This window comes from Aquarana catesbeiana, linkage group LG03 (assembly GCF_042186555.1).
Source record: "Aquarana catesbeiana isolate 2022-GZ linkage group LG03, ASM4218655v1, whole genome shotgun sequence".
NCBI lineage: Eukaryota > Metazoa > Chordata > Amphibia > Anura > Ranidae > Aquarana > Aquarana catesbeiana.
Window position 1 is genome coordinate 649032026 of NC_133326.1, and position 16735 is coordinate 649048760.

The 16735-nt window shown below is 44.3% G+C and overlaps 1 protein-coding gene across 3 annotated transcripts in view; it reads left to right on the top strand.

The window, feature by feature from the left end:
- The window catches only part of DNM2 (dynamin 2), a 184139-nt gene that overhangs the window by 64440 nt on the left and 102964 nt on the right, over positions 1 to 16735 (top strand). For all 3 annotated transcript variants that reach the window (XM_073622602.1, XM_073622600.1, XM_073622601.1), the window contains exon 4: positions 9929 to 10132. In XM_073622602.1, the coding sequence (XP_073478703.1) occupies positions 9929 to 10132 (204 nt within the window). The remainder of the gene's footprint in view (positions 1 to 9928; positions 10133 to 16735) is intronic.

Sequence of the window (16735 nt, forward strand, 5' to 3'; positions counted from 1 at the left end):
ATAGGATAATGAGTATTAATAACATTTCATTGATAACCTACGTATTTCGTGAATTAAGCTCCACTTCAGGAATAGATGCAGAAAAAGGAGTCTAAAAGTAATGTAATATATGAAAAAACAAAAATATATATTTAAAAAAAAAAAATTTGAGATGGAGATATTATTTTGGGCATATTGTAGTGGCAGACCCCAAGAGGGAGGGGAAATTTTGGCAACCCTGCACATGAGGGGAGAGTCGGAGAGCATTCGCCACGGGGGGCTGAGGCGGCGGAACCCAGGTGATCCCCACAAAGGGAGGGGAGCCGTGGACCATGCAATCCACGTCCAGGTGAACTCCTATAGGATATATGAATGGGGGATAACATAATGACCTATGATCATCTGTGAAAGGAATATTAGAAATGTGTAATATGGGTATAGCTGTCTCTGAGATATAACTGTGAAGGGGAGGTGAAAAATGTGAATCCAAAACAAATGAAGAAAAAGATATAAGGGTTATCCAACAGATCTTGCATGTCCGAATCCTTGGTAGGAATGATGGTTAGCCAGGTCCACCAGTGAGAAGAGGGGGATGTATGATGCCTGAAAAGCGCCACCTACACCCCAGATATGAGGCACAAACTGAGACCAACGCTATGTGCACCCCACTCATGCTGGAGAAGGGAGGGAGTGACGCTCGACCTCAATCGGTATAAATACCAGAATGGGGGGGACGTGTCATCCACGCAATTTTATGTAGTTGGGCAGATGGCGAACAATGCTACAGAGCCATGACAATGTCGAGCATGGAAACATGATGTGTTTGCATCGCCTGTAATCTTCCCACCGCCCATAAGGGGATGCGGAGGGAGGTCCTGACTGGGGGGGGTTCCACCACCTGACGTAAGTACGCCCCTAGGACGTATCTATTTGACCCCTTTTTTATGTGGAATACAGTTGTGTAATCTGAACATAAAACTGCCAGCATATGTGGGCTAAAGCTGAACTCCGGACATAAAATTATGGATGAATGAATATAGCTGGCACCCTCTTTAGCTCTTGTGATACTCGCATCAACAATCAGTGGGTCACACGCTATAAGAAAATAGAAAGTAAAATTCCGTACGAGGCACGATCCTTCACTTTTCACATTGGAATTCTTCTCTGCTCAGTAGAGGGCTCAGCCAGTCCTGCAGTTGGATCGGTTCCACCTCCAGGAAGTCGAACCGGTCCGAGAGTTCAGCATGGTAAGGTGAACGAATCATTCCCTTTGCGGATGGACAGCAGGATGGGGAATCCCCAGTGGTATGGCAGCTCAGCGCGGCTTAACACTTCTAGCAACGGCTTCAGTATCGCTCTCCTCTCCTTAGTAGGGTCGCTCTGGACACATCCGGATATATTGAGATGTGTGCCCCGTCAAAGTCAACCGGGCCCTTAAGCCGTGCCGTTCTCATGATCTGTTCTTTAGGTCCGTAAGGATGAAGGCGGCAGATTACATTGTGGGGCCGTTCCACATCCACAGGCTTAGGGCCGAGCGCCCTATGCACCTTGTCAAGCTCTAGGGTTGCTGGAGGGTCTCCTTCCAGAACTTTATGTAAGCTTGCCTGAACAGTGTCTGTGAGATTCTCTGGGCCAGGTGCTTCGGGTATTCCCCGGAGACGCAGATTTTGGCGGCGGCTCCGGTTCTCTACATCTTCAGCATGTAGTTGTGCCTCCGGTGCGCCCATTCCAGCTGTGCCACACGGTTCTCCAAAGCACCCATCAACGCCTCCTCTCTGGTCAGCCGATTGTCTAAACCATCCACCTCTGTGCAAATCTCCTGGAGGTCCCGGCGATGTTGTTCCTCCATTCTTAACACCAGAGCCTCCGTGTCTGATTTGGTGGGGAGAGCCCTTAACAGGGCTCGGATGTCAGAATCATCTCCCGATGGCTGTTTGGAGGGTTCAATGCCTGACAAGTTGCTGGGTGGGGAGTCCAAGAGGGTTGGGATCCCCGTTATAGGTTGCGAAGCAGAGTTCTGTGAGGACGCCATCGCTGCGGATAACCCAGCCTCGCCACGTGTTGCTTCGGTGCGGGCCTCCGGGACTGTTCTGGCTCTGGGTAATTGAAGCCGCCTTAGAAGATCCCCTGTGCTTGCCTTTTCTGCGGTAGTTCATGGCCGGAGATGGAAGTGCTGGAAAAGGGCATATCAGCCTTGATCAGAGGGTCTGGAGTCGGGAGCTCATGCAACAGGCGACTTCACTCCGCCATATCCAAGCCACGCAGTTTGCATTTTTGCATGTGCATTTAATTTTTTTTTTCTCTTTGCAAGGAGAGAGAGAGAGAGAGAGATTCAATGTATCACTCTCCATTCACAGAGAAACACTGGGGCGAGTTTCAGAGTGACTGATCACTGTGATAGCCAAACAAAGGCTATCACAGCGATCAGTATAAACAGAAAAGTCAATGCTACTACCAATACAACACGTAGATAGTAGAGATCCCGGGTGCTCAATCCACAGTTGCTGGTAAAGTAGTGTAGAAAAAATGATCCGAACTCCGGTTGTTGCTCTTTAGAGGAGAAGTCCATCCTGAGCTTTTTAGGCTGGGCTTCTCCTATGGGTCACAGGAGTGCAATTTGCTTTGCACTCCTGTGACCCGTTTTCAGCAGAGAGCGGTCTGACGTCTACTCTTTGCTGACGTCACTGCCATCAGTCGAGGCACCGCGTCATGCTGACTTCCCAATTCTGGATCTGCCAGCTGCCTTGACTGATGGCAGTCTCGGCGAACTGCTGAGACGGCCGCTCCCTGCCCCTCCACAGCTAATCATTCCAATGAGTGATACTGACTGTCAGCATTGCTCTGCTCGGGGAGGAGTGAGTACTGAGCCATCAGCGGCGTTTGGTGGCTCCGTTCTCAGTGCAGAGACAGCGGGGGACAGCTGCAGCATCGGTCTGATGCTCATCCACCGAGGGAAGTATGATTAGCAGGAAAAAAAAAAACAAAGCATACATCTTTTTAAAAATCGTCATTTATTACCAAGCCACAATGAACACACGCAGGAAAACTGTTGACGTGTTTCAGTCTATAAGGCTTTAGTCATAACCACCACAATGATCAGGTGACCTGGAATCTCGAGTTCTAGGTCCTGATCATTAGTACAGGGCCCGGGGCTCCCGGTAAGACCCCGGCCTCTGTGCTGGGAGCGTGTCGCGCGGCGCACTCTCAGCTCAAAGGGAGATATACAAATATGTGGCCCCACGGGGAAAAAAAGCCCAGTCTAGTGGGGCTGCATATCTGTGTTACTTTGGCGTCAAGGGGTTAAGCATTGTCCTACACCTACTCTATCCCCTAAACTATAAAAAAAAAAGCAGTTCTATATGGTAGCTCTGAGTCCACTCTGAGTACTAACCTATTTTCAGTGCTGTCTGTGCCTCTTGAAGAGGAACTGCAGTTTGCTGACACAATTTGTAATAAACATCTTTGCCGTTCTGAAGCTTCCCTCCAACCTTTTTGCATATTTCATTTTTATAAAATGGACATGTATGTATATCTCATACCTGCAGCTCTCATTAGCCCTCTTATGAGTCATCCCCCCTCCCTTCCTTCCTGGCGAGAGAGAGAGGTGCATGATGTCATAAGCCTAGTCTAATGACCAGACAAGAAACAGGAAGTGGGCTATAGAAGGTATTTACTGGCAGAAAAAAATGTTTTACTATCCAAAGTTAAAACCACAAGGGCAGAAGATTTAATGGAGAGAAAGATGAAAATATGACTGAAGATCCACTTTAAGTGTGTCATTGTGATAAGACCAGAGAAGCACTTACTATTATATCTACATAACAGTCCTGAAGGGCCTTCCAGTCAGAAGCACTATAATTCCCACCGGGCCCTCGGGACACTCTTAGGCTGCATTACTGCATCTGGAAAGCCTTGTCAGAGCACTTTTACATTGTATGACTAGCTCTATTAATATATATATCCACTTGCTCAGAAACATTGTCCTTTTAGTCTTGGCTACAAGACAAGAGATTAGAGGACCTAAATATCATAAGCATTTGTGAGATAACTGAGTGATGTTGGGGTTAACTGCAAACATTTAAGTAGCACAAACGAAAGTCAGATGGATCTGCTGTTTATTTCTGAGCTGTTCCAGCACAATCCTATCATTTCCTGTGCTGAAGTTGTTGCATCTAAAACCAACACTAAAATCCTAATATATGGCTGCTGTGTTGGTTATCTTTTGTGATGTTATTTTCACCTGTGATCCTGCTAGTAATACACTTCCCAATGGTGACGATGGTCAGTCGCCGTATATAAGAATACTAATGCACAAACTAATAAAGAAAAACGGGGGGGGGGACACTAATGAATAGCTGCCAACATAAGGTGTTCACACAGTAGATTAATTAAAGACGTGGGGTAATGTGGCACATACGCAATGCTAAAGAGGCAATAAATAATAAAGTGCAATATTCAAAAGAGAATCTTCATTAAGAGAAGTCATAAAAGATATGTGCAAAGAACAATAACTTTGAAATAACTTGCATGAAATATGTGCAAACAAATCTTCAAAGTGCAAAATACGTCAGTGATTTTTACAAAAAAGTGCTTTGTGCAGGGACCCATCCAATTCATCCAAGTGTTGTCACAATCTGCTCAATGTCCAATCAAGGATAACAGTTCATAAAGTAAAATCGCTGTACCTTATCTATAGACCAGCCTTTCTTAACCCATTTACCCCAGAGCCGCCCTTAAAATAAATGTTGGGTCTCGAGGGAACCCCTGCTAAGATTGGTCTATCTTAAAGTGGTGTTGGACCTGGAACTATGCAGGCACCATGTGATGGGAACACACATGCAAGATAATGGCACTGCAACCCTGTCATGCAATCAGGAGAGCTGTTGCCACTCTATTCTCATAAATAGATATAATACATGAATGTATAGATTATTCTATATCTATAAGTGATCACGTAACCTCTGTTCTCAGGGGCTTGGGAAGGAGGGGTGGAGATTGCATGGGGGGGGGGGGTGTCATCAGCAGACAGAGAAAAGGCAATACACGGATCTTCCCAATGAAGAGCTGTTTGGGGGCGGAGCCATTGGAGAATAGGCAGGCTGTGCTTCAGCACAGCCAGAAAACTGACCACACTGGGATGGATGTGCTTCTATGTGTAGTGTGGTCAGTTTGCAATGGAAAGCAGGGGGGATTGCCAGGTTCACCAGGTATTTCACCCAAAGGAAGATATACAAAGACAACAGATACTTTTTAACACTAGTACGTAGTACAACATACACATATCAGGAATATGAAATGTTGGGGCAACAAACACTTTAAGTAGTATAAAACCCTCAGTCTTTAGCTTAGCAAATAAAAATAAACATCTTCTGGTTTTCGCAGGAAAGCGTTAACAGTGGACAGTGTCTGGAGTCAGTCTGTTATCCTGGAGATGGAGGAGGAGAGCTGGGTAGTGCCTTGTCACTCTAGGCAGCACAGCTTGGTCAACTTTAGACATATTTGCTATGCGGTGGGGAACGTGTATATTAAAAGTGTATCCACTCAAAATGTTTTAACTAGTGAAGCCAAATTTTTATTTTTTGTATTCCATTCAACATATGTGGGATTATGACAGTTGCCGCAAGCCAGGTGCAGGAAGCAGAATTGTTGTACATATAAACAGTGTTGTGAAACCTCCATGAGTCAGACAGAACCCGGTGTGTGGTCAGTGCTGGATGTCATGCATATGATGTCGCTCACACTGCTGCATTCTCAGCTCTTACACACATACCAGACCATATCATGGCACTGAAATTGCTCCATTTGTTTGTAATGATGGGAAGTGGCTGTTCCCTTTTCTGCTCCAGTTTAGATGCCATTTAAAGGAGCTGTTTAGGCTGGGCTTCTATGGGTCACAGGAGTGCAGTTCGTTTTGCACTCTTCCTGTGACCCGTTTTCGGTGGAGAGCGGTCTAAAGTCCGCTGTCACTGCTATCAGTCGAGGCAACGCGTCATCCCAACTTCCGAAGTCTGGATCCGCCAGCTGCGTTGACTGATGGCAGTCTCAACAAGCCGCTGAGATGGCTGCTCCCCGCCTCTCCACAGCTCATTGCTCCAATGGGTGTGGAGGAGGAGAGATGCTGACTGACAGGCAGCAGCTCTCTGAGGCTCGAGAAGGGGAGAGAACCAAGCCATCGGCTGTGTTCTGTGGCTCGGTTCTCAGTGCAGGGACCCCGGGGGGAAGGATGCAGCATCGGTCTGATGCTGCATCCACCTAGGTAAGTATGAATATATAAAAAAAACACTTTTTAAATGTCGGTAACAGCATAGTTGGTGGCGTTCAATGTCCTTTTACATAACTTTTGAGATCTGTAACAAGTTACATGAAACAAAACGCACATTTACCATGAAAGCTTGGTTTGGTTGGCGATGGGATATTTATGGAGTTGATCCTCCGGCCCCTGTAGTCCCCTTTAGAACCCAGTGACACTAGCAATCGCAGCCACCCCCCATCACCGTACCCCTTGCAGTAATGTCATCCCCTTTTCTCTCTAACGTCACAGTGGCCCCCTTTCACTCTTTGCCTGCCCTGCACAGTCGTACCTTTGGCAGGGCAGAGGCAAGATTGAGCCTATATGTCCTTTCTAGGGTCTATCGCCCCACTGACTGACTGTCATCCTATCAGCAGTGCAGGGGGTGGGATGAATTGCAGATCTGGACAGAGGGTGGGACCTGCTAAACTTATGTGATTACTTGTTAATATGAAAGACTCCCGCTCTCTGTGCAGATCTCTAGCTGCTCCCACCCCCTACTTATAGGATGTCGTCGTCATCAGCAAGGCGGGAAAGCTGGGAGTGGACACTTGGACATGGCCGCACACCAGGAGTTGAGCGGTGACTGCAGTCTGACGGTCCTGTGCGGACTGTGGTCGGTGCTCGCCTTCTGGGCGGCCTTCAACAGGCCATGGACCAGAGGTTGGGGAACCCTGTTCTACATGACATTTCTCATGGTGACAAATGAACCACGATACAGAATGTGTGTTGAAATTGTCACTTGTCTCCATTGAATGTCAAGTTTGACAGGTGGCAACACAGTAGTGCAATTGTGAGTCAAGAACAGTGTTGTCACCTTTAACAGGAAGTGCCTAAACCTGAAACCTTTGTGGCAGGATCTGTGTGTGTGTGTGTATAATTTTTTTTTTTTTTTTTATGAATTCTTTATGGCTTTTAACACTCTAAACAAATACAAAACATTTAGGAAATAAGCCAAGTAGGGAAAGTTCTACCGTGACCAGCATATTAGAAGATTATACAGAGAGTAATTAAGACAATTGTATCACATATAGCAAGTAAGCACAAGCAGAGTCCTCTGGTAGTGAGGCTGTAAAAACGACATACTTTTATATCGCAATACAGCGCTGTTATGTCTCAATTTTTACTAATCTGAAAAGACTGAAGTGGAGATTTTTATATAGGGTCTCATGCTGGTTCAGAAATGGGGAAAAAAACATCAGAATGAGAGGACGCAAACGGGAGAATCTTAAACTGGCCATACCTGGATTGAAATATACAGCAGGGACCAGACATATTTTGATCCATGTATTGGGCACTGCAGTTGTACATAGGTCGGTCTAACCTTCAGCTTTTACAACCACTTTAAATCCACTGGTTGACCAAAAAAAACTGACTTGCTGTATCTGTGGGTTGCCCAAGTAGGTCAGGGTATAATCTAGAAAAGAGAAAAGGGTATTCTAAAAAGGGTTATAGGAGGAGGAATGGCAGAGGAATAAGGGGCATAAGAGCCAAGTCAGATTCACTGACAAAGTATCATGTCAAGCAGTAGAAGGGGATAACAAGATTAATCATTTTGAAGCGTTCCTTGCAAGAAAATTCTATCCAGTAGAACAGTGTGGACATAAATTTGGAATGAATGAAGACTTTTTATTAATCCAATATCTTCAATTTGTCTAATCCATTGCTGGACTGTTGAAGGGGATGGGGACTTCCACACCGTTGGAATGCATGAGTGGGCTGCATTTATCAAGTGGATTGCCAAGTATTTTTTAGGAAAACTGCACATTTTAGACGTTTAAGTTTTGAAATCATATTAAAGCTAAGGTTATCCCTCAAGCAAGCAAAAGGAAATTTTTTTTTTTTTTTTTTTTTTGCTTACAGTGGTTATAAACCCTTACGCACCACTTTGACCTACAGGTAAGCCTAGATTAAGGCTTACCTGTAGGTCCAAGAAATATCTCCTAAACCTACACGGTTTAGGAGATATTTGCAAAAAGACAGGCACCGCTGTCTACGACGCATGCTTTGTAGACAGCGGCACGCAGGTGCACTGAGCATGCCGCTGCTAACGGCCATATGCCGTTAGTGGCGGCTCCCATGCGCATGCGCGGGAGTGATGTCATTGCGGCTCCAGCCAATCGCAGCGTCTGTGCCACGATACCCGGAAAGAAGATGGACGCTCCGTAGCAGAGGGGACAGCGGTGACATCACAGGCTCCTGTGTCAGGTAAGTGACACATAATGGGCTACTATGCAATGCATAATAGCCCATTATGCTTCACTTTTGCAGGGAAACAAAGAGGGTTTACTTCCTCTTTAAGAGACCTACTAGGCATGTGTAGCACCAGGGTACATCCTTGATACACTTCAGTGCCAGAATGAATAATCTGCTGTGCACATGCACGAGAGTCTCATCATCCTGGCTCCATCACTCAAGATGGCTGAATGAACAACCTGGAAGAAGCCGGGGAGATGTCTACAACAATGAGGGGGCTAGCCGACCTCTCCTTACGAGAGAGAAGAAAAATATTAGAGGATTTAGTTCTGCTTTAACATGTTAAAGATTTGAATTTTACATATATTAAGATTTTAGGCATTGGGTTTTTATATACTAGAAGTGTAGTCGGGTCTGCTGGGAGGAGATCCAGAACCTAACTACTGTCTTACAGGAGTGGATAGATCAAAACACTGAACAGAATTATTGCTTTTTGTCTGCTCAAGCTGCTCTTATGTATTTCAGTTTTATTTTGAGCTGTTTGCCAGGAGTTCAGCTTTAATGTAGCTGCCTTTTGTGTTTTGGTAAGGACCTTGTTTAAAGTGATTGTAAAGCTTTCATTGTTATTTTATGTAAAAAAAAAAAGAAACATGTCATACTTGCCTGCTCTGTGCAAAGTTTTTGGGGGAGAAGACTGGAGCTCCTCCTAAGTTTTTTTTTTTTCTTTTTTTTTTTTTTTTTTCCCATTTAAAAAAAAAAAAAAAGCACGTTTTTTTAGTTAAAAGTCAGCAGCTACAAAAAGCAATAAACCAACACTTACCTGTCCCACGGTCCAGCGATGCGGCTGCCCGGAGCCTCACTCATCTCCTCGGCGCCATCATAGCAACTGTGAGCACCCGGCCGTGACAGCTTACGGCTTCACGGCCGGGCGCGCACTGTGCATGCTTGAGTCGCGCTGTGCTCTGCTATTGGCCAGCCAATTTTTTGGGACCTGTGTTGTGTCCCAGAAGATCGCTGGCAGGGAGTGGCTGCCTAGGGTGAGAGGAGTCGCCGCCTAGGCAGCCAAGAACAGGAAGGAGGAAGTGGGACAGGAAGTCCCACTAAAAAGAGGGTACCCCCCCTCCCCCCCCCCAAAAAAAATAAAAAAAATAATGCCAAATGGGGCATGTCAGGGGGTGAGGAGTGCTTAAAGCGGAAGTTTCACCTTTGGGTGGAACTCCGCTTTAAGGCTTTAGAACCACTTTAATTGACGACGTCTTTTTGTGAATAGGCTCTGTTTCTTCAAATCTACACATGCAGTTTAAAGAAAAGGTGGTGGTAGATGAAAGGAGAAGTCTCCTGATCCATTATTAGTGTAGGATGGTTTTCTGTCAGTAAATGCATCTTTATTGTGATTTTGATAGACAGCTTTGTGTTCTGAGTTATCATCATTTATTTCTAATTCACTTTTTATTTATCTTCCAGTCTTGAACCTGACCTTGATTGATCTCCCGGGTATCACAAAGGTCCCTATTGGTGACCAGCCGCAGGACATTGAGTACCAAATCAAGGACATGATCCTCCAGTTCATCACTAGAGAGAGCTGTCTAATCCTGGCTGTCACTCCAGCCAACAGTGACCTGGCCAACTCCGATGCCTTGAAATTATCAAAAGAGGTGGATCCCCAAGGTAAGGTTAACAGGAATGTGTGAAGTTTAGACTGTTTTATTTTCTCATAAGCTGTATTTTTAAAGAGTTTATAATTGGCTTGTCTGACATTTGGGTAAGTGTTTGTCAAAGCCATTAAATGTAATACATTGATGTCCCTGGCTACACGAGTTTCACAACTATGTTATCTGGTCTATTAGATGTCATTTGGGGGGGGGTTCCTCCTACAGAACGAGACCTGTGTTTATCCTCCTCCTTAGCTGTAATGGCTTCTTTTACTGAAGCTCTTCTGTTCTTGTCAGGCCATGCTGTGGTGGTAACCTTTTGGGATGCGTTTTGATCTAGGCTAAATTTCTATATGCAACGGCTGCCCACTTAACCATGTTGTTTACCAGTTAGACGCCGGTGGTCGCCCGCTCCTTAACCAACTAATTACACCGTTTAAGGACGTCGGCTTCCACTAACATTTAAATTACTGCAGGTTTTCAATACTAATCTACTGCGGGACTTCAAAAATAGCGCAAGCAGTATTTTAGTAGCTTTTTTTTTTTTTTTGTGAATTAAAAAAAAAAAAGTTTGTAAAACGCTTTGCGGTATCTTACTTGGATGCATTAAGATACCGCTTTGTGAATGGAGCTCATTGTCATCTATGGAGAGTTTCGTGCTCCAGCAGTTTGCACTCACACTGAAGCAAACAGTACCTGATCACAGGGGAACTGCACCTGGGACCACCACTGCCAAGTGATCCTGGGTGTGGTATGCTTAAAGTGATTTGTAAATGATAACCTTGTAAAACAACCCATTCAGTTTAAAATAGAAGGCCAAATTTTTTTATTTTTTTTTTGTGATCACATTCCCTCTGTTCTCCATAAGAGCTGGGGGGAGGAGAAGCAGCAGCACACTGAGCTTCCCAGTGAATGGCTGTGCAGCAGGAACATGTCTGATCATTGGAGGAGAGTACACTCAGTTCCCCGCATAGTTAGAGAACTATCCATGATGTGTTCACCTGCTTAGTGTGGTCAGTTTTTAATAGGAAAGCAGAAGGACTGGCCTGAACACCAGACAGTTCACACATTAGAGGTAATACAAAGGCAACAGGATACTTTCTCATACAAGTACATTGTACAGCAAGCACATATCGTGAATATGAAATGTTGGGAACACATATTCTTTAAAGTGTACTAAAGTCAGATTTATTTTTTTTATTTTATTTTTTAAAATAAAATAACAATCATGTTTATACTTGCCTGCTTTGTGCAGTGGTATTGCACAGAGTGGCCTCGATCTCCTCTTCTGGGGTCTCCGGCGGCGTTCTTGGCTCCTGTTCTTTTTAGGACAACCATAGCCAGCCGCTTGCTATGGGGAGAAACAGTCTGAGCGCTCCCATATGGAGCTCCGCTCTTTATAGACATACACAGTGGGACTTAAGCACCCCTGTTCCTCTTCACTGCACTTGATTGACTGCAGCAAGAGCCAATGGCTCCTGCTGCTTCTGGAATGCTGTGTGAAGAGGAAGGGGAGAAATAGATGCAGCTGTGCACAGCACTTATCTCTTCTCCCCCTCTCTTCTCCTTCACACAGGGGCTGGGGGCACAAAGAAATTGAAAATGTTTTTTACCTTTCAATGCAAACAGTGCATTAAAGGGGTTATAAAGGTTAGGTGTGTTTGTATGTTTGTGTCATAATTACCTACTCTGTGCAAGGGTTTTGCACAGAACAGCCCCAATTCTCCTCTTCTGGGGTCCCTCAACGGCGATCCTGGCTCCTCCTCTTCTCGAGTGCCCCCACGAAGAGCCTCATTCCATTGAGCACTCGTGCAGGCGCGCTCCCAAGTCCTGCTGCTGTGTCCATTTACACAGATTGCAGTACTCAGCCCCACCCCCCGGCTCTGTGTCACTGGATTTGATTGACCGCAGTGGGAGCCAATGGCTCCTGCTGCTATCAATCTATCCAATGAGGACCCGAGACAGTGGCTGGAGCTGCTGTGCTCTTCCCCGTCGCTGAAATGATCAGGTTCAGGTAAGTAAGGGGGGGGGGGGGGGGGGGGCTCTGGTGGGCTGCTGCACTACAGAAGGTTTTTCACTTTAATGCATAGAACGCATTCAAGTGAAAAACTTCGTGGGTTTACAACCCCTTAAGGTTAAAAACGTTTTTAGGTTTAGTAACACTTTAAGGAAGAAGTGTTCCCAGAAACGCAAGTGTTTCCAGGCACACTCCTCTGCTAACCGGACCAGTGATCCATGCTTCAGTACATTGTCATTTATGGAGAGGTCCATGCTCCGGCACGGTTAGCACTCATACTGAAGCAAACTACTGCATCACAAGGGAACTGCACCTGGGACCACCTCTACCAAGCGGTCCTGGGTGTGATGCGCTTAACTGATCCCGGGCACAGTTTGGGACACTTGCAGAGGCCAGTTCAAATTGCCAGCGTGAGTGCACCCTTAGACACCTTCACATAACAGTCCTTTACTCCAACCAGTGTAGAGCAGTGGCTGTGTAGCTTGGATCCCCGTCAATCTTGTTATTTTTAGAAAGTGAAAAAAACGAATTGGATCCTGTGTGAGGTTTTTATACTACAATCTGTCGCAATGAAGGAAAGTTGTCTTTATTCCTTTGCCCAGTGTCCATTCCGGTGAGCTGAATTTCCTGTTTTTCCTCGATGGAGTGTTTTTTTTTTTGTTTTTTTTTTTTTTGTTTTTTTTTCCTTTTTTAGAAACGAGGCACAGAAAGAAAAGAGGAAGTAAAATGACTACTATTCGATTTTGAGGAATCTTTGACCGCAAAAGATAATGGCCGATGGTGCTAGATTTGGGATAGTAAGCGAGGGGAGCTCATCTGTTTAGAGCCAGCAACAAGTGCATGCACCATGTCCATTTTACTAAAAGTTTGTAACAGATTATCCAGAGATTGGTTTAATCCGTTACCAACCTAATCTGATATTTTTCTGAAATGTTAGTAAAATCATCAGCTGTATTCATTTGCAAATGGTATATTGAAAAGTTAAAGCTGCAAGTGCCCAAATTTTACTATTGTCTTCACTTCTTGAAACTAGAATGTATTCCAAAGTCATTGACATGCTGCACACTAGTTTGCTCACGAGCAGGTGGGTCAGTTAGATCTGCGGATGGTAAGCCGTTTAATAACCTGCATGTATCTTCATCACAGGTTCACTTTAATTTAATCTGCTCACCACCCTTATGGCTCATTGGGGCTCCAGTGGTGCCTTACACATCCTATGGTATATGGCCAAAGCCCTCAGTCTGTTGTATTATACATGGAATGTCATGCTTGAAAAAGTTTAACAAGAGGCCTGAGGAATTTAGAGGACTGATAGAGGAGTTGTGAACATAATGGTGAATTCCACCTACAACCTTATTAACCATATTAACTGTGCCTTCATTGCTGACCTCTTCTACTTAACCCCCTCGCGACTGTGCTATAGCTGAATGACTGCTGCTGTTTGCTGGGAAGCTGTCATGATGTGCTCGCGCTGCCTGTGCGCCCCCTGTGGCGTGCATCGGCAGTGATCTGTGATTGCTGCATCCTTTGGACCCAGCTGATTACAGATTGAGGTAAAGAGCCTATCACGGCGGCTCTTTACCATGTGATCAGCTGTGTCCAATCACAGCTGATCACAATGTAAACAGGCTTTGCCAGTTATCAGCAATCCTCCCCTCATGCTGTAAGCGCGAGAGGAGAGCCAAAAACCGGCAAATCCACACAGGGGACATCTGCACTGACAATCAGGGCAGTGATAATCTGATTAACCTGATTATCAGTAATGCCCGTCAGTGCCGCCCCATCAGTGCCTCCTTATCAGTGTGGCCTCATTGGTGCCCATCAATGCAGCATATCAGTGAAGGAAATAAATTACTTTTTTACAAAATTTTATAGCAAACTTTAACCGCTTGCCAACCAGCCACCATCGTTATACTGCGGCAGGTCGGCACAATCCCACAAACCGTCGTAGCTATACATCGGCTTGTGGGTATCTCGGGATAGCAGGCGTGCACCGGCTGCACAGTGGGGGTGCCAATGGTCGTGGCCGGCGGTCGCGATGACCGCTAGCCACGAGCAATCGAGAGCAGGAAAGAGAACAGGGACGAGTGTGTGTAAACACACACTTCCCTGTTTTGTTCTGAGAGGAGTGACAGATCGTGTGTTCCTATTAGCTTGGAACCACGATCCGTCACTTCCTCTAGTCCAGTGATGGCGAGCCTTGGCACTCCAGATGTTTTGGAACTACATTTCCTATGATGCTCAACTACACTGCAGAATGCATGAGCATCATGGGAAATGTAGTTCAAAAACATCTGGAGTGCCAATCACTGCTCTAGTCAGTCACCCCCTTGATCGCCCCCTAGTGTTAACCCCTTCACTGCCAGTGACATTTTTACAGTAATCAATGCATTTTTATAGCACTGATCGCTGTATAAATGCCAATGGTCCCAAAAATGTGTCAAAATTGTCTGATGTGACCGCAGTCACGATAAAAATCACAGATCGCATTATTACTAGTATAAAAAAAAATAATAAAAATGCTATAAATCTATCCCCTATTTTGTAGATGCTATAACTTTTGTGCAAACCAATCAATATACGCTTATTGCGATCTTTTTTTTTTTTTTTACCAAAAATATGTAGAAGAATACATATCGGCCTAAACTGAGAAAAAAATTAGCTTTTGTTAAAAAGAAAAATGGGGATATTTATTATAGCAAAAAGTACAAATGTTTTTTTTTTTTTTTTTTTTTTTTTTTTTTTCAAAATTGTCGCTTTTTTTTTTTGTTTTTTTTTGTTTATAGTGCAAAAAATAAAAACTGCAGAGGCGATCAAATACCACCAAAAGAAAGCTCTATTTGTGGGGGGGGGGGAAATAGCAATTTTGTTGGGGTGCAGAGTCGCACGACTGCGCAATTATCAGTTAAAGCGAAGCAGTGCCGAATGGCAAAAAAAATGGCCCTTTCATTCAGCAGCCAAATCTTCTGGGGCTGAAGTGGTTAAATTTTTTTTTTTTTTTTTTTTTTAAATCGGTCTTTTTTGCTAAACCAAAAATAAATAAAAGTGGTGATTACTGCCAAAAAGATCTACCTGTCTCAAAAAAATGATAAAAATTTAGTTTGGGTCCAGTGTTGCATGACCGCACAATTGTCATTCAAAGTGCGACAACACTGAAAGCTGACATTGGCCTGGGCATCAAGGGGGTGAAAGTGCCCAGTAGGCAAGTGGTTATAGTCTAACCACGGGCAAAACAATGATATCCAGTATATGCTGCTTTCTGTCACTATCAATTCAGCAGCATCTTTTTTGGAGTCTCCCCTGTAACATATTTTTATTACCTGTTGATCCTCCCGGGGTTTTTTTTTTCCCACCCACTTCTTTCTGAATGCTTCGCTGTAATTTATAAGACAGGCACGATGCATACATTTTCGATTTCACTTTTCTGGGCCTCCTGAACACTTATAAGCGCACATTATTTTTTTTCCCGTGAGCATAAATGTAACCTAGCCACAAAAGAATGAATAGTATTTCTACTTGTAATGCACTTTAATGAATGTGTATTGCTGCAGGAATAAGGGACAAGTGTGAATGGAAACCCTAAGTATCTTCCACTTATCAGCTTACAGAATAATTGTTTCCGTTTCAAACCGGAGATTAATGTTTAGCTGGTAGGTGGCATTTCATTATAAATGTCATCTAATTAAACCAGCTGAGTTGAAAAATCACTGAATGAGTTCTGGAGGAATACATTAGTAGATATAGGGAACCATTCATACAAGAATACATTAATATATTTGCCTGAAGTTCTTGTTTACAATCTGTCATGCTAGAGATATGAGAGCAGCTATTCAACCTTATCCATTACTACTTTGTGAATCGCTACCCAAGAGTAAAGTATTTAGCATACCAGGTATCCCAACATTGATGGTGTCCTTTTCCAAGTCAGTGATGGTGGGAATGAAATGATGGATAAGCCTTGGGGTTTGTTGCATGAAAAAATAAATTCTGCAATGGCTGCTCCCATGTTAGGATTCTGGCTGTTGTCCTCACTATATACATTTTTTTTTCCTCAATTATTGAAGGTCAAAGAAATTCAGATAGTCAGGTTATAATGCTACATACAAGAGGATTGGACACCAACAAACCAAAATAAATGCAGGCCAGCCCAATATAACCGTGCCTACGCTCAGCTTTTTTTAATTTTTTGGCAAGTGTCCTAGGGGGCACTCTGTATTGTGCTGCTTTCCAGAGTTGAGTGTGCGGTGTTGGTCAGCCATGCAGCACTCTCCAGGTCCAGAACCTTGGCACAGCCACACGTCTTTAATGTATCTCTGAAGCTATAGGCATTGTGGCGAAAATTCTTCTCCACAGTTTACAACAGATGCGTCGGATTCTTTGTTAGTAAATAAGAAACAAAGAAAAGAACAGAAGGAGCACCCTTTTCTGCTGAGGCAAAGGCCATCCGACTCATCTCAAGAGGAATCCGAAAGATATTTAATTCAGGTATCCCAGATTTTTCCCAAAGAAGGCAAATTTATTATATAGGATTGCCGAAAGGAGTTTCTTTATCATTATTCATAATAGCTTGGCCTTCAGTAGATTAAATGGAATCGTGGGAGA